This window comes from Dermacentor variabilis, chromosome 2, assembly GCF_050947875.1.
Source record: "Dermacentor variabilis isolate Ectoservices chromosome 2, ASM5094787v1, whole genome shotgun sequence".
Classification (NCBI taxonomy): Eukaryota; Metazoa; Arthropoda; class Arachnida; order Ixodida; family Ixodidae; genus Dermacentor; species Dermacentor variabilis.
Window position 1 is genome coordinate 12786949 of NC_134569.1, and position 24741 is coordinate 12811689.

General features: G+C 44.8%; 1 protein-coding gene across 3 annotated transcripts in view; it reads right to left on the reverse strand.

Moving 5' to 3' along the window:
* LOC142571369 (diacylglycerol kinase delta) overlaps positions 1 to 24741 on the reverse strand; it is a 481001-nt gene that overhangs the window by 10093 nt on the left and 446167 nt on the right. For all 3 annotated transcript variants that reach the window (XM_075679655.1, XM_075679654.1, XM_075679656.1), the window contains 7 exons: positions 23184 to 23297; positions 22075 to 22209; positions 20220 to 20383; positions 19068 to 19182; positions 13625 to 13720; positions 6448 to 6549; positions 1617 to 2081 (listed from right to left, as the gene is read on the reverse strand). In XM_075679655.1, coding sequence (XP_075535770.1) covers positions 1617 to 2081; positions 6448 to 6549; positions 13625 to 13720; positions 19068 to 19182; positions 20220 to 20383; positions 22075 to 22209; positions 23184 to 23297 — 1191 coding nt within the window. The remainder of the gene's footprint in view (positions 1 to 1616; positions 2082 to 6447; positions 6550 to 13624; positions 13721 to 19067; positions 19183 to 20219; positions 20384 to 22074; positions 22210 to 23183; positions 23298 to 24741) is intronic.

The window sequence follows — 24741 nt, forward strand, 5'->3', positions numbered from 1 at the left end:
CAACAAATCTCATTCACATTGATTCAGCGGTAGTCTAATAAGAAATTTCTTGTACTTCACATGGATTTGAATGGGTAGAGCAGTTTTGGCACTAGGTTAAAATCTTCCTCTTAAGAGAGCCTTGTTGGACATGCACAATGGCTGCAGCCTGTGAGCAACATTTGCAAGATTCCTGCATTAGTGTCAATATCAGAAAATGACTTATGACGAAATACGAGAAAATGATTACTTCCAAAGCAACACAGGGGCCATGAGGAATTTCGTAGTGGAGAGCTCCAGGATGGACTACCTGGGAATCTTACTTTTACACCTTAGGCACAAGCATGTCTGCACTTTGCCACCATCGAAATGTGGCTACAGCAGCCGAGAATTGAATTCACCACCACAAGTTAAGTGCAGAATGCCACAGCTTGTGAGCCACTGTGACAGGTCGCAATGGGAAAATATCTCTTGCAAGGTAATCTGGAATTTTTATCGTGATACATATGCAGGCTTGTGTGAAAATTCAATATTTTAAATATTCAATTAAATATTTTAAAATATTTAGTTCATTATTATGCTATTCAATATTTGCTGCGGCTCGAATTTCGGTAGTTGTTAGAAGCTATCGAAATGAATGAATCTAGGTATTCTTCCGCGTATAAGCCGTACAAAAAGTCAGCGCATGTAACCTGCAAAATTAACTGCATACAACACCCGAATATTTGTAAGAACAGTCTCCATTCACGGATGCACGAATTGTTCACGTGATAGTGACATAAAACCACACTTCAAAGCATAATTTGCGTTGCCAGAGGCCACACTTCAAGTCGAAATTCGCACATAACTCGTACCTGAATTTTACTGCTAAATTAAAAACTTTTTGTTGTCTGTGCACTTCCAGAATGGAACAGGCAAAGCCCGTATGTAGATAGAAAGCAGCAAGCTGAATTTGCACAACACAGCATAAACTGCCAGCTTCACGCAGTCAAGGTTGCACTTCACAGCATTGCAACGACGCACAATGGGCGAATGCGAAATGTTCCATGGCCTCAACCACCTCAAAACATTAGCTGGACTGAAGTACAACAGTGAGCAAGAGCCTCCAAACAAATTTTCTGTGCAGCTGGTGCTGTAAGAAATGTTGAACTAGCATTTTGCATGAAAATATCTGAATAATGGCAGTTTGAAAATAAACTGACTTCGAAGATGAACCTGTTTCCTATTTGAAAGTAAAGAGCTAACTTCCTTTAGATTTGTCAAAATCTGGCTCTTATGTCAAGGCTCTATGCCAATCCTACAGCTACTCAGACTATTCACTTGGAAATTATTCGACACTGATTAATATTCGCTTCAACCTAGAAAACTGATATTCATATGAGCCTATATGTATGTTTATCAAGTTCACAGTGTAGCATATCAGCATATTTCTGCTTATTGCAAAGCAGCATGACGTTAAAAAAGGTACTGATCCTCATTACTAAACTGTTTACTGAATCATTTCACGATGCATCTGCCAATAGAGATCAAAGCATTTATAATCACTGGAAAAGCTACCATAAATGTTCTTTGCCAAGACTTAAATGAGGAGTGCATGAGTCGCTGAGCGTTCAGGGTGCATAGTATGCAGAACATACCTTGAGATCGCGTCTCTCTAGGCTGAGCAGTTCAGCGCCACGAATGTCGTGCCGCAGGAAGTGGTCCTGGTACTCTCGCATGTGGATCTCTGCCAGCCAGCTTGCCACTTGCTCTGCTGACCAGGCAGTTGGCCGACAACCGACGACAGCCAACTTTTCTGGAGATCCATGCTGCAACAACTTTGCCGGTGACTTGGGTGCTACAGTTGGCGACTTGGACAGTGGGGGAGGAGGAGAGGTGGCAGATTCTGGTGTGCCACAATTGGCCCCGCTCTTGCATGGAACTAGACTAATGGGACCTGCTGAGCCATCGTCAGTCGTTCCACCTCCGCTACTGATTGAGAGGGACGGTTCTGTCCTGGTGGGTGGCTGAGTCACCGACGTGGAAGATGATGAGGATGAAGCAGTTGTCTTGGAACGCTTCAGTTTCAGCTTGAACAGACTCCGAGGACGCTTATGCTCTTGCTGATGCGTGAGGAATGACAGCAAATGGGATGCCAGGTTAACAACAACTCAAGGATGCAACCTCCGTTTGCAGACTACTGGTCCCTTGTTCAGTCCAATAACTGACACTGCAGCAAGGCCTGGCTTTCAATTAAAGCAAGGGGAGGACTGTTTTGGCCATTAAACAAGTAACTGGACATGTTGTCTTAATGGTTCCTGCCCATACTACATATTACATATTACAGTCAAAATTCAATATAATGATCACGGATATACCAAGTTATCAGATGTAACGAAGTTAATCTACAAGATTTCTTGCCAATATCGGCATGTAACAAGCATTTGCTTATATAACGAATACTGTGTAAAATTAAGGTATTTTCATCTTGGATGCGACTTCATCATGATGAGGTTTGACTGTGTCATGCACAAAGACATATATTTTTGCACTACACTGAGATTTGAACGTAACTATGGCAATGTCCCAGTACACCTTAGCTCACAACACCTTCCCTATCTTTGCTCTTTTTGCAGAGGTGGCCATGATAAAGTGGAGACTACTGACACCAACAATGCTAGGGCAAAGGAAAGCCGGCCGAAGTAAAGCTGGTGCAAGCATTGTGGGTGCAATACAGCAAGCGTGCAATGTTGACAGGCGACACATGCCATGCAAGTGCGACGCCATGACATTCATTGAAAGCAACTGCCTCACCCAAAGCAGTATGTCGTGTGGGAGGCATGGTGAAAGATATACTTCAGCTGAGGGCCATGAAAGTGAGCATGCCTAAGGTATATGACATGTCCCTTTTAATCATACAGCAGAAACTGCAGCTAAAACTTGCATAAAAATGTTAAGCATACACAAAAGGTGCAAAAAAATTATTCAATAATCTGAAGCAATGTCTCATGTGCAATGCTGCAAATGTTAACTTCGTAAGTTAAACACAAATAATTCTTACTTACACTAAAAGACCGTGAGCACTGTTGAAGGCTAGTTTATCAGGTGTCCAAGTTGAGCAAGACAACAGATTCAGCGTGCTTCTAAGGTTGCTGTTAACAACCAACACACAGTCACTGATAGGGCTATTGCAGTTGAGTCGCACGAGAGATTAGCAAAGGCATACAGAATGCCAGACAACATAAGTAATGCGACTACAAAAGTGCACAAAAGCACATAAGTGGCATTGTGCCCACTGACGAGCTATGCATGCTCAGGAGTTGTAGTACAAGCTTTTCACTGGTCTCAGAAAAGGGCACGCGTACTGCATTTACATCTATTCTGTTTGCCTGCCACAATTCAGTATAGTATAGCAGGGGTTGGATCCACAAAGCATGAAAACAGCAAAAAGGAAATAAGCCTCTCGGCTGTCAAACCTTAGTGAAAATTTTGATTTTTTTTTTATCCCACATATGGAACCTTACATAAAGGCAAACTGGAATGGCTTGATTAGATACGGTATTTTCTATCTTCACAAACAAGACAGCATGCACATCTGGCCCCTATAATCTTTTCTTTTATGTTCGCAATATCGCAAGTACTCGGGTAACAATAATTTACGTTAAACATATGCTTCATTAAAGACAAGTAAAGGAACTGCGAAAGAATAGGAGAAAGCTGAAAAATTAGGAGACATCTAAGCGGGAGCTAGTAGTTTGTATCAGCAAGATGACCTGGGCAATTTTTCTTTGCTCACTTCAGCAGTATCAATGCTAGATAACACATAAAAATAAGGTAGGAAACATGCAATATGTGTGGAAGAAAATGCATACAGCAGTCCTGGTCATCGTATTCCATTCTGATAAAGCAGAAATCTTAGCAGGTCCAACTCATTTATGCAAAAAGACACTATTCAAAGAAATCAAATCATCAGGTCAAAAATGTTAGACAAACTTTTTATTGGTTGATTGACTGATTAATTTTAACGTCCTTGCAGGAGCTATAAGAGTTGCTGCAATTGATAAATAAATAAATAAATAAATAAATAAATAAATAAATAAATAGGCTTTTATAGGGTTCAAGCCATTGAAGTGTGTTGAATTGTGTTTTGGGGCGCGAATGAATTGGACCAGTTATAATTTTGGCTAGATATGAACATACATGTAAAGTGTGCAACAAACATCAAATGATCTTCCTGATCAGCTCAGATCAATGCCAGAGCACGCTGCACATGAACAAAGACTACTGTGCAAGTGCTGGCAAGAAAAGAAATGAACTAACATGAAATGTGATCACTGATGCTTGTGTCGCATGCATGTCTTCAATGACCACTGAAGCCAATGACTGCTCGAATGCGTCAGCTCCAACAGCTCATGCTCTGGAGCCGACAGGGCTCACTGGTTGCAATGGTTATCAAAAACATGCATATCACAGGGACATAATATATACAGACATGATCCTGGTCAGAACATAAAATCAATGGTATATACACAGTATTACATGCCATGTACATCATTAAATTCATTGATTGGTCAAGTGTACTTCTACTTAGCTCATAGCCAAACATGTATAGCATAAAATGCATAAAAGGCCTCATCATGACAACTTTTCTTTTGATTTTAGCCAGAAGATATGTTGCTCCTTTTGGTTAGCAAACAGTGCTCGCAGGGTGTCACTCATGCCACTGAGGCACAAGCTGCGATATAAAAACTGCAGTGGATGTTAGGATGCCCTGGGGCCTCAGTGCGTTGAGGACAGGCTGTCTCGGAGCAGACAGCCTGCTGTGGGCTGCCAATCGAAAGCAACACGATGACGGTGGATCAGATATCGAAAGCTGCAATGCAAGAAGGAGGTGGGGCGATATACAACTGCAAGAGAAAGAAGACAGCACCCCAGCGACCATATCAAAACAACCTGGCTCCTGCTACCAGACCGACTATTCCATTCTTGGGAACAGTAAGCCACCTACCACAACCATGAGTCAATAAGGTGTCACGACACACAAAACCAGTGGCCTGGTTTTCCATAGAAGTCTCAGCTGATAAACATTAGGAAACAATGTGAAAACATTAGCTAAAAAAAACTATGGTACTTCTACTAGCATATTCTACTAACACATTCTACTAACACATTCTACTAACACGTTTCAGGTGCCATTACAGTACTTTCTGACCCGTCTGTAGCACAATATTCGGGAGCAAGTATATGTTGAGTTCTTTAATGTCACAGCTCAGCCAGGCTGGGGTACGGATGGCTAATGACAAGAAGCATCCTCTGCAAAGCTGAGACCCCATCGCTGTACTAATGGGTGGTAATACAGAGAGCTATGTGATTGCTCAGAAGCTATAAAAGCACTACAGGAACCATGTTCACATTTGACGTGGTCAGGTAGGACACTTTGCCTAACTTAAGACATGAACTTGGCTGTTATATTTTATTAAAACTGACATGCTCAATTTTTTTTTTCTGCCACAACTGAGGCTTTTGCTTAAATATAGCAGGAAGTAGCTTTATTGACAAACATGTCATTGCCGAAGCCTGCTCTTAATCTTTCTACGAGCTAAATATTCCTCTCAGGGACACAGGACAAATACAGCTTGGTTTTGTATGGGTATATGCAATTGTAAAAGCATTACACTTCATCCCACCAAAACATTCTTATTAGGACGTCCCTCTTGCAAGCTTTCTCACCAGTATACCACAGGGGCAGCTTACTCTTTACTGCAGTCCAAATTGCATTGTAGTAAGAAAAGTCGACAAGAAAAGGCTTCTTTAATAAGCTTCTACAAACAGCAGAGCCCTAAAAATTGGCATAATTCATGCCGTGCAGGTTTCAAAGCAGGGACAAAAAGAGACAAATGTTTCACTTCAAAAAAGCAGGCAGCTCAAAGGCAGGTGAGCAGCAAAGCAGCCCTCACACCAGAACATGCATTCAGCGTTTAGGATGGGCAAAAGCAAGGCTTACAGAGCAGATGCACTTACAGGAGGGAAAGCACAAAAAAGACTTCAAGCATGTCAGTAAAGAATGAAGCAATGCACAAAGCGCTACTGTCTCACAAAGCTAACCCCACAAGATCAGTGAGACAGGCCACATCCTCCCAGTTGACATAGATTTAAAATGTTTTCTGATCAAGGCATACACATAGTCACATAGTATGTGCAAATCATAGGAATAGCTGTCCTGCAATCTGTTCCAGGTTTTCTAAGACTGCAACAAACCAAGAGTAATGCACGCTGGGTGAAAATGTATGTCGCCTAGTAGGTGGTACACTTATGCAGTTTATGCAACTCACTTTCTAAGCAGCATTTCGGCCATGTTTCAGACATACGTACAATACATTACCCTTTCCAGCTTGTGCCACCACCAAAACCAGGAAGAGACTGCTGTACATGCCCCCGTAATTAGACACAGTATCGATATGCTGTAAAAGACAAAAGCATCAACCTCACCTCATCGTCTCCTGTGCCTTGTAAGTCAAAGCACTTGCGCAACTCGTCTTCGACAGTAGCAGTCGTAGAAATCAACTTTTCCTCCAACTGCGGGGGCAGCTTCTGCAGAAAGAGAGAGACACAGATAAAAGTGAGGCAAGTTGAAGAAATGTTGCTGTCACATTGCTTTGATCATGAATTAAGTGTTTCCTTTAACAGTAGACCACACTGTATATTGTCACGTGCTAAGGCAAGAATAAGCAGCAGGATCAGCAGCCAGACACGAAAATGTCAGACACAAGGAGGACGGTTCACCAGCTGGCGCAAGATCCTTGACTTCGTCGTCTTCAATCACCGTTTTTGCTGGACACGCAGCGCTGGCTCAAAACACCAGGTGGCATTATTCCCCCTCCCAACGGAGCATCGACTCGATGCTCAAACACAAAACGTACATGGAAACTACACAAATTAGGTAAGACAAAAAAAAGTGCGGGGGGGGGGGACGCGCTAGCACACATATGGAAATGCACACGGAAAAATGTGTTCTGTGGTCAGGAACAAAAAAAAAAAAACGCTTCACAGTTCTTTGGAGGAAGACGCGAGGACAGCGAAAAAAAAAGGTTGTTTCACTAGTACACTTCACCGTGTAAAATACGGCTTGAGGCGGACCACATGTACAGTCTCTGCGCATGGTAAACAGCGCTTGGACGATGGCAGGTCTCCATCTGGGATCACTTCATAGTTCACGTCGCTTACACGCCTTAGTACTGTGTATGGTCCGAAGTACTTGCTGAGGAGTTTCTCGCTGAGGCCTCGCCGTCTAATGGGTGTCCAAACCCAAACTTGGTCACCAGGCTCATAGGTCACTTGTCTATGGTGGAGATTGTACCTTATTGCATCGGTACACTGCTGCTGTCTTATGTGCACGCGGGCCAGTTGACGCACTTCCTCGGCGCGCTGAATGTACTCCTCGACGTCAGGAGCTACGTCAGGAGCTACACAAAACGTCCCACGTTTTGTGCTGCACATCCACGTACATAGCGATCATGTCTGCCAGTGTTTTGTTTAGTCTTTCTGTCAAGCCGTTAGTCTAAGGGTGGTATGCAGTGGCCTTTCGATGACTCGTGTAACTCAGCTTGAAGATGTCGTCCAGAAGCTTCGCCGTAAATGCCGTCCCTCGGTCAGTGATGATGAATGACGGTGCGTCAATGATGATGAATGTGATGCATAAAAACTGGGCAACTTCAGATGCTGTGCCGCGTGGTAGTACCTTCGTCTCAGCGTAACGCGTCAAGTAGTCAGTTGCGACAATGATCCACTTATTGCCGGAGGAAGACAAGGGAAATGGTCCAAGAAGGTCCATTCCAACTTGATCAAACGGCGTACGCGGAGGGTCGATGGGTTGTAGAAGGCCTGCAGGCTTGCAGGGTGGTGACTTGCGGCGCTGGCATTCACGGCATCCTTTCACGTAGCGTTTGACGCAAGCAGTCAGTCTAGGCCAGTAGTACAGTTGCCGTACCCTGTCCAGAGTCCTTGAGTAGCCCAAGTGACCAGATGTCGGCTTGTCGTGGCAGGCTAATAGGATGTCGTCGCGAAGGGCTTGAGGTACTACTAGCAGATGTGGTTTGTCGCCGGCACCTGTGTTTCTTTTGTATAAGATGCCCCCTCGTAGGCAAAATGACGACAACCGTCGCGAAAGTGGGCGAGGAATGGACGCAATGCCGCCTTCTAAGTGATCGATGACGGGTCTTAACTCAGCGTCCGATCGCTGTTTAGCGAGCAGATCCGGCCCGCTGAGGGCTCCCAGAAAGGCGCTGTCGTCTTCCTCGTCAGGATTCTGAGATTTAATAGGTGCCCGTGATAACGTGTCAGCATCTTCATGTTTCCTGCCTGACTTGTACACGATGGTGATGTTGAATTCCTGGAGTCGCAGACTCTGACGTGCCAATCGTCCAGAAGGGTCTCGGAGGTTGGTCAACCAGCACAAAGTGTGATGGTCGGTCACAACTTTAAATGGCCGCCCGTAGAGATACGGCCTAAACTTTGTGGTAGCCCAAATAACCGCGAGGCACTCCTTCTCTGTGGTGGAATAATTGGACTCTGCGCGTGACAGAGTGCGGCTCGCGTAGGCTATAACTCGTTCAGTGCCGTCTTGTCGTTGCACCAGGATAGCGCCGAGACCGATATTGCTGGCGTCAGTGCGTACTTCTGTGTCGGCATCCTCATCAAAATGACCGAGCACGGGAGGAGAAGACAAGCAACGTTGTAGCTCCGCAAAGGCGGTCTGTTGTGCATCAGTCCAGAGGAATGGCGTGTCGTCACGCGTAAGGCGAAATAGCGGATCTGCAATCTTCGAAAAATTTTCAATGAAGCGTCGATAATATGCACACAAGCCCAAAAATCGTCTCACACTTTTCTTATCGGTTGGAGCGGGAAAAGCTGCTACGGCAGCAGTCTTCTCAGGATCAGGCCGAACACCTGCCGCACTTACGACGTGACCAAGGAACTTCAGTTCCTCGTAACCGAAATGGCATTTCTCTGGCTTGAGTGTAAGGTCAGCCGATCGAATGGCTTCGAGTACATTCCGAAGGCGTCGAAGGTGCTCGTCAAAAGTTTCCGAAAAGACAACGACATCATCGAGATAGACGAGGCAGCTTTTCCATTTGAGGTCAGCGAGAACGGTATCCATCATTCGCTGAAATGTGGCTGGAGCGGAACAGAGCCCGAAAGGGAGTACTCTAAATTCGTAAAGGCCGTCCGGAGTTACGAAAGCAGTTTTCTCACATTCACGCTCATCTACTTCAATTTGCCAGTAGCCGCTTTTCAGATCGATAGAGGAGAAATACTTCGCGTGCCTCAGCCTGTCCAGAGAATCGTCGACACGAGGCAACGGGTACACGTCTTTCTTTGTGACGTTGTTTAGCTTCCGGTAGTCTACACAAAATCGAAGCGTGCCATCTTTCTTTTTAACAAGGACGACTGGCGATGACCAGGGACTGCATGAACGCTGGATTACGCCGTCTTGAAGCATTTCCTTCACCTGCGTTTGAATAGCATGTCGTTCGGTCGGGGAAACACGATAAGGATGTTGCCGTATGGGGGGCACGTCGTCATAGGTGGTGATACGGTGTTTCGTAATCGATGTTTGACGTACCTTCGACGACCGTGCAAAGCAAGAGTGGAACTCAAGCAACAGCTCGTGCAGGGGTTGTCTGTTATCTTCAGGAAGCGTTGGACCAATGTCGACGTTGCGTAGAGGTGCTTCAGCAGTGCCGATTGCCTCGGAAACAAAACACTCAGTGACATCGGCGATCGGGTCGGCGTAGGTGATGACAGTACCGGGGAAAAGGTGCCGGTGTTCGTAGCTGAAGTTGGTGACAAGAACCTCACAGTGGCCATCGTGGAGATCGACAAGGCTTCTTGCTACGCAAACACCATGAGAAAGCAGGAGAGACCGATTGCTTTCTACGACTGCTTCACCGTGTATGAGCTTGTCACATGCCACTTGAACCACGACACTTGCACGCGGTGGTAACGTGACAGCGTCATCGATGACACGAAGAGATGCTCGAGGGTGGATGGTGTTGGTCATCGCTGTGGCGCTTTTTGTCGAGAAAGTGACGAGGCGTAGTCGAATGTTGATTATAGCGCCGTGCTCCCTGAGAAAGTCCATGCCGATGATTAGGTCTCGAGAACACTGAGGGAGAATGCTCAAACTGGCAACAAACGTAGAGCCGGGAATCTGTATTCGTGCCGTGCACATGCCGAGTGGTGTGACGATGTGCCCGCCAGCTGTACGAACTGGTGTGTGATTCCAAGGCGTGGTCACTTTCTTCAGAAGAGTAGCCAGTTTTTCGCTCATTATAGAATAATCCACTCCAGTGTCCACTAAAGCAGTCAATTCACGACCGTCAAGCAGTACAGGAATGTCTAAGGAAATTCTTTTTCTGGAATTAGCAGGTACTGTCGTCGTCGATGTATCGTCGGTCCGCGTACGCATCAGTGGGGGTCCTTGAGCACGTCCAGACTGAGCGGCCTCGCCCCCAAAGGTCGCTGTGGTTAGTTTTCCCGTCGTGGGCTGGGCGACCGACCCTGCACCACGCTTGCATACGTACGGCGAGTCGGAGAAAACCGCCGCGGCGAAGGGGAGCGTGACTGGTGTCGAGCTGATGGAGATCCGCGCTGCTGGGCAACGTATTCTTCAATTTCAGGAGGACGTTGGCCGAACCTAGGTGGCGGCGAGTTCGCTGAGAATCCGCGTAGTCCGAGCTCTCGATAGGAGCACTGTCGGTAGACATGCCCAGCTTCGCCACAGTGAAAGCAAAGGGGACGGCGATCAGGTGCCCGCCACACGTCTGATTCCCTCGGGGCCTGTCGGTGGTCCTGGTAATACAAGGCAGCTTGGACGGGCTCTAGCATGGCCGGGCGCGCGGCGCGAAGCGGGGAGGGAGGTGGGGCAGGTTGCCTCAAAGCTTGCAAATATGACATATGTGGGCTGTCATGTCTTAGCGGTCGAGCTTCTGTATTGAAGGGTGGTTCTTTTAGTGCATGCTGAACTTCGTCACGGAGAACGCTGGACAAGGAGCTGAGCGTCGGCTGTGAAGGTACCGCCAGTTTCTGGAGTTCTTCGCGGATCACGGAACGAATGAGCTCTCTAAAGAAATCGACGCGACCCCCGAGAGCTCCGAAGAAGTCCGTAGGTGAGGCAGTGTTCACTTGACGTTCGTATGATGGTGTCTGCTGGCGAAGAGTCTGCTCCATGGTGATGGCCTCGGAAAGAAATTCTGACACAGTCTTGGGAGGACTGCGCACGAGATCGCCGAACAGCTGCTCTTTCACTCCGCGCATCAGGTACCGCACCTTCTTTTCTTCCGACATGCTGGGGTCGGCTGAAAGAGACGCGTCATGTCCTCGACGTACATTGCGACACTCTCGTTCGGCATTTGGATACGGGACTGGAGATCACGCTCAGCTCGCTCTTGGCGATCAGGGCTCACATATGTCTCAAGAATCCGCCTTTTGAATTCTGCCCATGAAGTTAAGGCATCTGCACGGTTCTCGTACCATACACGTGCGCCTTTAAGGCTGAAATAGACATTATTCAGCTTGTCTGCGTCATCCCACTTGTTGAACCCGGCAACGCGTTCATAGTGCAACAGCCAATCTTCAACGTCCTCATGTATGGCGCCGTGGAAGGGTTTCGGCGTTCGCGGATTGAGTAGCATACAATGAATCGGCGTTGTGCCTTCCATACCGGTTGGGGTGGTCGGAGCTGCCATTTTCTCTGGGAGGAGTCCAAACTCAGGGGCTTGTCCACGGATCCTTCTGCTGGCGCGGTGTACAGGCGTAACCACCGGTATGGGGCTGGAGCTCCTGCTGCCTGGAGGGGTTTGGTGCATAGATTAGATTACCCCGCACCTCCACCAGTTTGTCACACGCTAAGGCAAGAATAAGCAGCAGGATCAGCAGCCAGACACGAAAATGTCAGACACAAGGAGGACGGTTCACCAGCTGGCGCAAGATCCTTGACTTCGTCGTCTTCAATCACCGTTTTTGCTGGGCACGCAGCGCTGGCTCAAAACACCAGGTGGCAATATATTACAGAAAGTGCACTGTGCATTTCTATATGTCACATGTACGTTGCTGAATCATCAGCAACAGAAGTTTCTAAACCATGGGTGCTATGTATGGTAAAAACGTATTTTATTCTAGTCCGTGGACTTGGCCTGAAATTGATAGGCATACTGCAGTACTTGCAGCCCCGTAAGACAACGTTTGGATTTGGATCTGCATGTCTGCTGCACAAAGAAATTTAAATTTTCATGGAATTACCAGTCACAAAACTTAGCCTAGAGTACAGTGCTGCACATTCTTTTACACCAGTGGTAGACCATGGGTCACACTGAAACTCATTGGAGCGAACAAGATAAAAAAGAAGAAAATGGCAGGCACCAAAAGCATGCGCAGTAAAGAGCAATAAAAGAAAAGAGAGAAAGAATCCTAAGTTCAATCGCATCGAACGCAGCTGTCTCATCTCGTTTCTGCGACAGGTCATATTTTATTCAACAATCCTTATTTACTGTTCCTTTTGCCCTTTGTCATTGGCTCGAACACTGCCATAAACTCTGCTCAGCATCACACATAATAAGAAAAGAATAAATATTGAGATTAACTGTTACAAAGCACAACTGGGCCAAGATATACAGTGCACACAGTGTACACCTTTGCAGCAAGGATCTGGACTGACCCAAGAAGTGTATTAGCCACAAGACATGACAAGAGAAATTCCAGAACCCGGAGATTAGTACTTGAAGAACTTTATCTAAAGAGTTCTAGAATCCAAAAAAATAAATATTAACAATATAAACATCAGTCCAGCCCATAATAATATTATTTTTGGTCTCACTATTATTGCTTCTACATTTCATCACAGCTTAAATACCAAATGTGTCAAAATTGCAACACCTCAAAATCTTCCCCAATGCCATTTTTCATGAAAACTGTTTAAAATACTCGATTACAAAACTAGAGAAAGAAAAGCTCTTTGTGGCCTTAATTACAACTACAGCATTATTGTGCTAATGAGCTGAAGTTTTCATTATCATGCTGCAGCAACCTGATTGCAATTCAAAGCTGTTATAATAAATAGTATTAGTAATGCACAAAGGTCAAGCGCACAGCAGAGCAATCAAGGCATCCATAATGACATTGAAAGTGAGCTAATTGCAATAATCAAGTGTCTGGTGTCTTGTTAGAGGCACTGCAATAGAAAAACAATCACCATTGCCATTCACACAGTATGTATGTTGTCCTAGACAACATTGGTAAGTGCATCAGCCTAGTGCACAATCTTTTGTCCATCTACCATCTATCTGTTCTGCACAGAAATTTTAATTAGCACTTCATGCTGTGTTGCAGAGGCTCCCAGGCCGAGTGCTGTGTTAGATCAGCAAACAAAGCCAGAGACACCGATGATAAGACAAATTACGCTAAAACCGCTGTAAAAATAGAACAAGAGGCATACCTATACACTACACGTTGTTGTACAAGCGTACAGCCACAACAGTGAACAGTTAAACAAACTCAAGCATAAGGATAGTACATGAGACACATATGCCCATTAACAATATAATACATTACCAAGCAATGCAATGTTGCAACACTCCAATTGAACAAGAATAGCAAGGCTGCTCCTTACCGCTTCTTCAAGCTTCTCAGAGGCAAATATTCTTGTCTCTTGGCACAGCTGCCGGACACTAGCCACCAGGTCACAGATAAGCTGCCGTGTCTGCATCTACATGTAGAAATCATTCCAATCATTTTAGCATACATCCTGCGACCCAGCTAGAGATACGATTCTACATCTTCATGAAAAAAATGCCAGTGACTCCAATCTATTCTGATGACTGCAAAAAAGATATATATCTAGAAAGTAGGTTTCATTTTTTGCAAGTATTACCACAACAGCACAACATTAGGAGTTGCGAACTGTTGTGCATGTCTCTATGTTCAGTAATGAGCCACAAATGTCATGTTAATAAGATTTTACTTCTTGCATTTTTGCTTACTTGCTTCTTACTTCTTGCATTGCACAACATCTGCAGGCTTGGAGTGACGTCTGTCACCGGCGAAAAATGCCGAGAGCGGGTGGGGCCGTACTAATCCAGGTACAACCAAATTAGGAAGGCTCACTAAGCTTCAACAAGACACTCCCTCACCAAAACAGGAATTAGCCTCCCTGGTGCAGTATACAGCCACTCCCTCCTTCCAAATGGCTCACTCAATTACCCAATGGCCCTTAGCCACCGCAACTGCGAAGCACCTGACCAAGGCAGCGGTCAGACCTGTAATGCAGCAGAGGGTGCTAAGAGTACCTGGGTACGGACAGGGCGCCAATGGAAACTGACCCTTGCAAAGTTTAGCACCCGTACCCTCTCTCGAGTGAGGCTAGCTTAGCAGGATTGTTTGAGGAACTATCAGACATTGCGTGGGATATCATCGGCTTTAGTGAGGTTAGATGAACTGGTGAGGTTTACACATTGCGGAATAATGGACATGTCCTCTGCTATAGAGGTCTCCTAGATAAAAAGCAATATGGGGTAGGATTCCTAATCCATAAAGACATAGTGGGTAACAGTGATGAATTCTACAGCATCAACGATCGAGAGGGTAGCAGTAGTCGTAACCGAACTCAATCAGAGGTATAGATTAAAGGTAGTGCAAACCTACGCTCCAACGTCCAGTCACGACAATGAAGAAGTAAATAAGTTTTATGAAGATGTTGAATTAGCGATGAGAAAAGTGCAAACGCGGTATACAGTAGTAATGGGGGACTTCAATGCAAAAGTGGGGAAGAAGCAGGCGGGTGAACAGGCAATTGGCAACTACGGTGTCGATTCTAGAAACGCTAGAGGTGAGATGCTGGTAGAATTCGCAGAAAGGAATAAGCTGAGAATAATGAACACTTTTTCAGGAAACGTAGCAACAGAAAATGGACCTGGAAAAGCCCTAATGGTGAAACAAGAAATGAAATTGATTTCATATTTTCTGCCAATCCCAGCATAGTGCAGGATGTAGAAGTAATAGGTAGTGATCATAGGTTAGTAAGCGCCAAGCTTCACCTCAATTTGAACAGAGAAACAGTAAGATTGGTGAAGAAGAAACAGGTTAAGTTAGAGGCAGTAAGGGTAAAAGTAGACAAACTTAGGCTAGTACTTGAAAACACATATGCAGCATTAGAACAGAGAGGTGATGATGACATAAAGGTAATAAATGAAACCGTAACGAGGCTGGCTTCAGAGGCAGCAATAGAAGTGGGAGGAAAGGCACCAAGGCAACCAGTAGGCAAGCTCTCCCAAGTAACTAAGGACCTAATAAAGAAACGACAAAGAATGAAAGTGTCCAACTCAAGAGATAAGATAGAATTCGCGGAACTGTCAAAACTGATCAACAAAGCGAAAATAAGTGATATTAGAAATTATAACATGAGAAAGACTGAAGAAGCCGTTAAAGATGGACGCAGCCTGAAATCAGTGAGAAGGAAACTTGGCATAGGACAAACCCAGATGTATGCACTGAAAGATAAGCAGGGTAATATGATCAGCAATCTCGAAGATATAGTAAAAGCAGCGGAAGAATTCTATACTGACCTGTATAGTACCCAGAGGAGTCGGGATACCTCAATTAGAAACAGTAATGAAGAGGATACAGAAACTCTTCCTATAACTAGCGATGAAGTCAGAAGAGCCTTGCAAGACATGAAATGAGGAAGAGCGGCAGGAGAACATGCAATAACAGTCGGTTTAATCAACGATGGAGGAGACATAATGCTTGGAAAACTGGCGGCTCTTTATACGAAGTGTGTGTCGACTGCAAGGGTCTCAGAAAACTGGAAAAATGCGAATATTATACTAATCCACAAAAAGGAAGACATTAAAGAATTGAAAACTTATAGGACCATTAGCTTACTCCCAGTATTATATAAAATATTTACCAAAATAACCTCCAATAGAATAAGGGCAACACTGGACTTTAGTCAACCAAGGGAGCAGGCTGGCTTCACGAAAGGTTACTCTACAATGGATCACATCCATGTCATTAACCAGGTTATCGAGAAATCCGCAGAGTACAATAAGCCTCTCTCTATGGCTTTCATAGATTACGAAAAGGCATTTGATTCAGTAGAGATACCAGCAGTCATAGAGGTATTGCGTAATCAATGAGTACAAACTGCTTACGTAAATACCGTGGAAAATATCTACAGAGGTTCTATAGCTACCTTAATTCTACACAAGAAAAGCAGGAAGATATTTATAAAGAAAGGGGTCAGAGAGGGAGACACAATCTCTTCAATGCTATTCACTGCGTGCTTGGAAGAAGTATTCAAGCTGTTAAACTGGGAAGGCTTAGGAGCAAGTTTTAACGGCGAATATCTCAGCAACCTTCGGTTTGCCGATGACATTGTTCTATTCACCAACAATGCAGACGAGCCACAACAAATGATTGAGGACCTTAAGAGAGAGAGTGTAACAGTGGGGCTAAAGATTAATATGCAAAAGACAGAGATAGTGATGTACAACCGGGCAAGGGAACAAGAGTTCATGAGCGCTAGTCAACCTCTAGAGTCTGTGAAGGAGTATGTTTACCTAGGCCAATTAATCACAGGGAACCCTGACCATGGGAATGAAATTCATAGAAGAATAAAAATGGGTTGGATCATATACGGCAGACATTGTCAGCTCCTGACCGGAAGCTTACCATTATCATTGAAAAGGAAGGTGCACAATCAGTGCATTTTACTGGGGCTGACATATGGGGCAGAGACTTGGAGACTGACAAAGAAGCATGAGAACAAGTTAAGGACTGCTCAAAGAGCTATGGAATGAAAATTGCTAGGCATAACGTTAAGAGATAGAAAGAGAGCAGTTTGGATCAGAGAGCAAACAGGTATAGACAATATTCTAATTGACATCAAGAGCGAAAAATGGAGCTGGGCAGGTCATGTAATGCGCAGACTAGATAACCGTTGGACCATTAGTGTTACAGAATGGGTACCAAAGAAGGGAAACGCAATCGAGGACAACAGAAGACTAGGTGGAGCGACGAAATTAGGAAATTCGCAGGTGCTAGCTGGAATCGGTTGGCGCAGGACAGGGGTAATTGGAGATCGCAGGGTGAGGCCTTCGTCCTGCAGTGGACATAGAACAGGCAGATGATTATGATGAGGATGATGATGATGATGATGATGATGATGACGACGACTTTTTGCATTATGGTCTAAGTTGACGCAAAACGCTTCAGGTACTACTAACTGTAAGCATAAAAGGTATCTCAAACCTTGAGAAGTTTGGAATGACAAGTGCGTGAAAAATAAGTTGTTTGTGAGAAGATGGCAATCTCTCACATAGATTGCCATCTCAGAACCTGCTGTTGTCAAAGTAAATGAATTCACAGTCAGAGACATTGCTAAAGCTTGCTTTTTTTTTTTTTACTTTCTTGTGCTTCATGTGCACTTCCATGTAATTCCATACTTAAACAAGTTTTCCAATGTCTGACTCCAAAGAGAGGGACATCACTTACACTTAGCTTACAACACACATAGCTTACACATAGCTTACAACAGCAGCATGCATGCTGCTGTTGGCATTAATCATGTGCTGTCTGACGATAATGGGAAAGCAAGAAATCGCACTGTCCTATGCAACGAAACCAAATGCTGCCAAGGATTGTAGGGTTACATATGCTAACAGCCACAATGAGTTAAAAGATAAAGACATGCTCGTCAACAAGGCAAAATGTTGCATATATAATGCTATGCCAAGGAAATGTGCTGGATTCAACCATGTTCACGATTCTAGAAATAAACAAGAGCATACCTGCAAATTCCATTTTCAATCATTAAATCTGTGAAGCTACCTTGCAACTCACTTCTATTTACCATTTATCTTCTATTTATCAATCCATATCCACTGCATCAATACTTGTCTGACTAGGTATGTCTTTGGTCTACATTTGGAATATTGCTACTTCATGTGTAATTTTGTTAGCCAGCATTTCTATTTTCTGGTCTTATTCTGTTTCATATATCCATTTTGTATTTACCTTTGTCTCATAAAATACTGAGTTGCTTTGAGTTAGTTCCCTGTTGTCCCCTGCCACCACCCAATGTACAGGGAGGTAAGAACCTAATCAAACAAAGCCATTTTTAATGTACACCCCCTTAATCAATGTTTTATTGATGGAATAATTACTGCTATTAATAAAACAATTTACATAAAATTAGTGTACAGATTATTTGCCACGCTAGCAAAAAGCACAAGAAGCAAACAGTTGAATATTCGCTTGATCGTCGCTTGAAGTGAATTAATAGGAGAACTCTGGAGTCACGCTACACACGGTGGTCACAGTAGTCCTTAGATGCATGAGGCTTTTAGCTCTCCACTAAATATGTAGGCACTATAGTTCAACGTTTCTCTTAGTTTCCTTAACTCCTAAAATATTGCATGAAACTAACAATTTGGTATATACCCACCTAAGCTTCCCCAAGCTATTTAGATAGTTCAAACAAACTTCCTTATCGCCTGAGATGGAAATAAGAGGGACTGAATAATTATGATAATGCCATGTCAGGTGCACCACTTGAGATTGCTGATGTACTTCCTTTTATGTATTAGCCACATTGAATATTTTAACAGTGCGAATCCAGAGAGGTAAGTTTGAATACAAATTGCAAACACACAATGCCATCTATCATGTTACTGGTATGACTAACAATGCGACGAGGCTACATTAATAGACAGCCTGAAAATATTGTTATGGTGGGAAATGAGGACAAGGTCATCGATGGTGAAGAGGACGAAGTGGCAAGAGCCTCGCGGGATTCTCAGCAGCTGTGTATATACGCTTTGTAAATACAAGTTTTATACTCGTGACAATATGTAGTGTCACTCTTCATGCAGAACTAATTTAGCAGCATGGGACTTGTGCACACAAAACAAGAATGCACTCTCATTGGGTCAAATTAAACACAATGATAAATTATTGCCACACAAAGTAACGCAATAGGCATTTTTTTTTTCTTTTTTTCAAATGCGAACACTAAATTAACCAAATATAAAAAACGAGGCAGAAAGCCTGCTCACATTCTCTACCAAGTGACCTCCAGGAAAGACATGGTCAATTGCGGAGGAAGTCTGAGAGGCGGCCAAGAACAGCTCATGTTCTACAACGGCATTCATAGCTGACGCTGTCTTGATTCTGCAAATTGGATTTGAAGAAGAAATTGTGTGCATAAATTCATAGAAAAGTGTGCTTTAGCATGAGTAAACATCCATCAGGAAAAGGGATACAAAATGCTTAAACAGCAAAATAGCTATAACGGGCTGTGTCTTTTTACATGAGGAAATGAAGGTGAAGCAGCAAGGATGAAATGAGGAAGGCGATGTTGGAATTGAAACGTGTAGCACCCAAGTCATGCACAAAGGAAGTGTAAGCAGTCAGCTTGAGCTTCTTGTGATTCACTACTATACTAGCAGAAAAAAAAATTTGCCAGAGTCAACTGTAGTTGATGTCCACTTAGTGCAAAACACTCATGATTTGTAGAGAATGGTTGTATGAATAATGCAAGTATTGCGTAGCAAACGGTTATGTAGAGATTATAAGCTGTACTGTTTATATTTATATAATAAGCAAGACAATGTTTCTAGTGACAAGATATAAGACTGAAAGCAAACTAAAACCCAGTGGCATGTACTCAGTGGCACGTACCAGGCAGCCCCAGGGACAGTGGCGCATTTCATATAAACCAGAACGTAGGTCAACCTCTGACCTTGACTTTGCCAGACGATGACTCACAATGTGCTAACGACTACTATATAACACAAGGTGCCACTTTAGCTGGATTTTTTCAGGAAACAATCTCGACCTGTGCTCTGGTCTATACAATAGCCAATTGCCCATGTCGCACACAAATTTAGACCGCACTATCACTGGGATCGGCCCCCAAACAATGACATACCCTGCCTGCCTGCCCTTCTAAACTCGTGTTGAGCTCTGCTTTGACAAGATTTTGAAGGACAGCCAATTTTAGTAGAGATGGCTGGCTGCCACTTTCACTATGGCAATACTGCAAGTGGCAATATAAGTACATGTCACAGGTAAGAACCCTCTCAGGTTTGGGAAGCCATAATGTTAATTGCGTCGGAATGCACATGGAGAGCATAAATGACCTCTGAATGCACATGCAAAATCGTGACACTCATGCCAACTTGGGGAAAACAAGCAGAGGCACCTACATTCGGACAAGGCTGGAGACTGCCTCAATGAAGGCAGTGAGCTGCTGGGCCTCCTCCTCAGTCAGGGAGCCCCTGTGATGGTAATGGTGATGGTGGTAATGGCTGTGGCGCCCAGTTGGGAAGTGCCTCGGTCGCTCCTGCCACAGCTTCATGCTGGCATCACACTGTCAATACAGACATAATACGACAGTGGCTCACTTCATGTGCCGGAGTCGCACATTAGGAAACTGACGACATCAAATCCCGTCAAATCAAACTTTATTTGTGCATGTACCGATAGATTGAGGTACTACTGCCATCAAATGAAATCCAAACAGCAGAGTGCATGGCTGATGATACAGTTTGTGTTATCTGTCAGTCGTCACCAAAGACACTTGTACATATACAATTGGCCTGGGGGTACAATAAGCCCTGCTCACATTTTATTTGACATTTGTGCTTTCACTTTGTCACAGGAGTGCTACGTGCATTGCTTCCACTGTTTACAACTCATACAGTGTGATATTGCTAGTGGTCGTGGCTTACCGAGAGTACTTCAATGTGGACGGCAAAGGCAGAGAGCGAAAGAAGCCAAACTTTTGCATTGCAAGATAAATTCACAATTAAAAAGGTAAAAAGCCTGTGAGTATCTTAGCTCACTTAAAACAGTTGACCTTTCATAATAAAGTGAAAGAATACTGTAAAGAAAGCAACAAATTACAAAGGCCAATAACATGTAATGACAGTTTTCCTGTCATGACTCTTTACATTAAAGGGACACTAAAAGCAAGTACTAAGTCGACGTGGACTGTTTAGATACCATTCCAGAATCCTCGCAACGCTTGTTTCGTGCCAAGAAAAGACTTAGTTTATGAGAAAATTGCATCTGAAGTGTCCGAATACCTTTTTCAAAATTCATATATCTCTCGCCATTCAACCAGGGAAGTGGTGACGCATACACCCTTTGCTGCTGTCAGTGAGTAAAATGGCGCCCAACAGATGGCGGTACCGAGTCAAGTTTCGGTTCACCACTGCGACTGCTTTTTGGCCAAGTGGTGTAGACCGTTCAAGCATTCCGCGACATCACATGGAAGTTAATTTCTGTGCTACTTGCAGTTTGTGCGAGTTTTGCGAGCCAGCGAAACCAGCGCAGCACTATGCAACAACAAAACTACTGAAACGTGAAAGTGCAGACAGTGCAGGGTCGAGTGAAAACGAAACCTTTCGACTGCCTGCATCGTTGTCAAGGATAATTTCGATGAGTTATTTTTTCTAGAAGTGCAATAGAACAGGACAAGTAGCACTTTATTCAGTCTTATAATAAAATACAAGGATGTTTTTTTTGCAATGAGTGGTTGAGTACTAGCGAGAAAATTTAACTGAGGAATGCTTTCGTTATCAAGCAAGTACTTGAAAGTCCTGGAGGAGTCTCTAATCATGTCCTGCATTTACCTCAATTTCTCAATTATTAAGGCTCCGTTCGCAATAATATTGACGCCTTAGATATTCTCAAACACAAATCTATCACTTTAGCTTGACTTAATATTTGCCTTTAGTGTCACTTTAACACAATGAAGTAGGCAGAAATACGGCACACCTTTCATGATTGGCCATGGTGACTGGCCATGGTGTGCTGCAAAGTCTGAGCTCTCGTGCGTGTGTTCGGAAAGCCCAGTGGTTAGAGCTAGCCTGGCTTCGCGGGAAGAAGATTAAATGAACGTTGTGGTCTCTGGGTCTTTCTTGGTGGACACAACCAAGTCAGAGAACCCACATTTTCACATTGGCACCAGAGAGAATAAATTGGAAACAGCTATGACCTATTTTGTGACTCTAAGCTTCTGCAGTGAATTGGTGTAATATATAGCACTGAACATACCCTGTTGCGGCACAGGATTTGGGTGCGGTTCTTGTGCACAATACAAATATAGCCTGGTGGCTGGACCCAAGCCTCGCCGTCCACTTGAACAGGCACCCCTTCATCCCCGGTCACTGTGATGCGGACTGAGCGACACTGTGGCCAATGGGAAATAAAAAAATGATGTCACAAGATGCTCTGCCATACACACAACTTACTATAAACATCTTTTTATTGGCCACTTTGTGGAAACCACTTGCAAAAATATCATCATGTCCCATACAGTGCACATACACCATTTTAACCAAAATATTTATGGAGACCTGTGCAACTTTTCATCAGCCATACATCATGGACAGTAAACAGCTGCCACTACTACTTTATCACTTAACTTCGTACACGTCTTTGCTAGTTTGTGACTACCTTGTGCACTGCGGTGAAGTGTGGCAATTGCAGTGACGAGGGCTGCACTAGACTTCTTGTTTGCTGTTATAAACAGAAGGTTAGTGGCAACAAGGAATGGACAGAAAGTGGACAGAAGTGTGGCAAAGGCAGCTGTTCACTGTGAAAGCATTATCTTTCTTGCCTTGAAGTCACAATGTTATGAAATGTGTCACAACCACCGCACTGCAACTGAGACTTGGCATCAAGCTTTATTTGGCTACACCCATCCTTCTAACCTTAGCGGTGGTTTGCTTGCGCACTTTTCAAAACATTAAAGGGGGAAGCGACAAATGAGAGTACATTGCCCTGTTAATTAAAATGAATTAAATTACGGGGCTTTATGTGCCAAAACCGCAATCTGATTATGAGGTATGCCGTAGTGAGTGACTCCGGAATAATTTGGACCACCAGGTGTTCTTTAACGTGCACCTAATCTAAGCACACGGGTGTTTTTGCATTTCGCCCTATCGAAATGCGGCCGCTGTAGCCGGAATTTTATCCCATGACCTTGTGCTTAGCAGCCCGACACCATAGCCATTAAGCAACCACAGCAGGTTGCAGCAGGTTGCTCTTTACGGCAGTGAGCACTAGGGTGCGGCGGAAGAAAACATCCGAGATGTTTGAAAAAAAACTGTTCTCCTGTTTCAAGAAGACGACACTGGATTTCAGCAACGGAAACCATTCACCTGTGCAATTCTGTGGTGCTGCAAGTTGATGACCCTGGATGCTGCCATTTGTACGGTACCAAAGACGGCAACAACTTCGAGTATCTTGTCATCTATGGCCGGCGCATAAAAGACCTGCACAAGAGCAACAAGAAAAATCTCAACGTGTTGCCTTCATCTGCAATGCATACTTCATCACGCAGAGCAGAAGAATAATGCCTTGCACTTCATTCTGATTTCAACCATGCACTGAGTGCAACAATGTTTCATGATGCTTACCACCATCACTTCTTACAAAGGCCATTTATTGTTGAGCTTGCATATTGCTACGGGATAGTATTTCCAATGACGAAGAGCCGAGCAGTAAGAAGAAGACGACGACGATTGGAAGCTAGCGCGGGCTGTTGCCTCTTGGCCAAATGCGGCGTATTGCCTTGTAAATATACTTGTAAACAGCTTTTCGTCGGTGTCTTCATACGTAACATATCTGGTGGAGGTGGACGTTCCCTGTACCTCGTCATGGATCTTCGCAGTGGACGGTACGTCGAGCCTTCCTTCATGGCTCCCGGCGACGACAACCCGACTCCGCCGGCTCCGACACCTGCTGCCACTTCGATGACCTACATCACCCTCTCCGCTCCCCGTGATCCTGGCGTATTCTCGGCAAAAGACGGGGAAGACGTCGAGGACTGGATCAGCCTGTACGAACACGTCAGCCGCAATAACCGGTGGGACCCTACTATCATGCTCGCCAACATAGTCTTTTGCCTCAGTGGCACACCTCGAGTTTGGTATCAGACGCACGAAGATGAGCTGACCAGTTGGGATTCACTTAAGCAAAAGCTTCGAGACTTGTTCGGCAACCCCTACGGTCACCAACTTGCCGCGCAGAAGGCGCTTTCCGGTCGTGTGCAGACGTCAACGGAGCCCTACGTCACGTACATTCAGGACGTCTTGGCTCTATGCTGTTGACGCACACATGACTGAGTCCGACAAGGTCTCCCACATCCTCAAAGGCATTGCCGATGACGCCTTCAACTCGCTCGTATTTAACAACATGGCGACAGTGGATGCAGTTATAAAAGAGTGCCGCCGCCTGGAACTCGCTAAAAGCCGACGTATCGACCAACAGTTTGCCCGTCTGGCCAACAACCCCGCGGCACCTTCCTGTGCCGACGCTCCTCGTCCCAACAACACTGGCGATGTTACCAGGATTGTCTGGCGTGAGATCGAGGCCGCCTATCTAGCTGCATTCGACTCCAGCCCCTCCAATGCACCTGCAGTCACTGTTTCCTTGATCCAGGCAGTTGTCCGCCAGGAGTTCGCCAACATGGGTATTCACACCATCTGCTCGGCCCATCGCCCTGATACCCACCCGGCTTCTTCGATTCCACCCTGTCCCGCACCTTCTTACCCACCACGTTTCCGCAACCCCTCTGAATGGCGCACTGCAGACGACAAGCCAATTTGTTTTCACTGCCATCGAATTGGGCACATTTCTCGGCACTGTCGCAGTCGCTGGAGTTCCCTGAACCAGTCTACATATACTGCCTACTCTCGCCCCCCAGGTGGCCTTTCT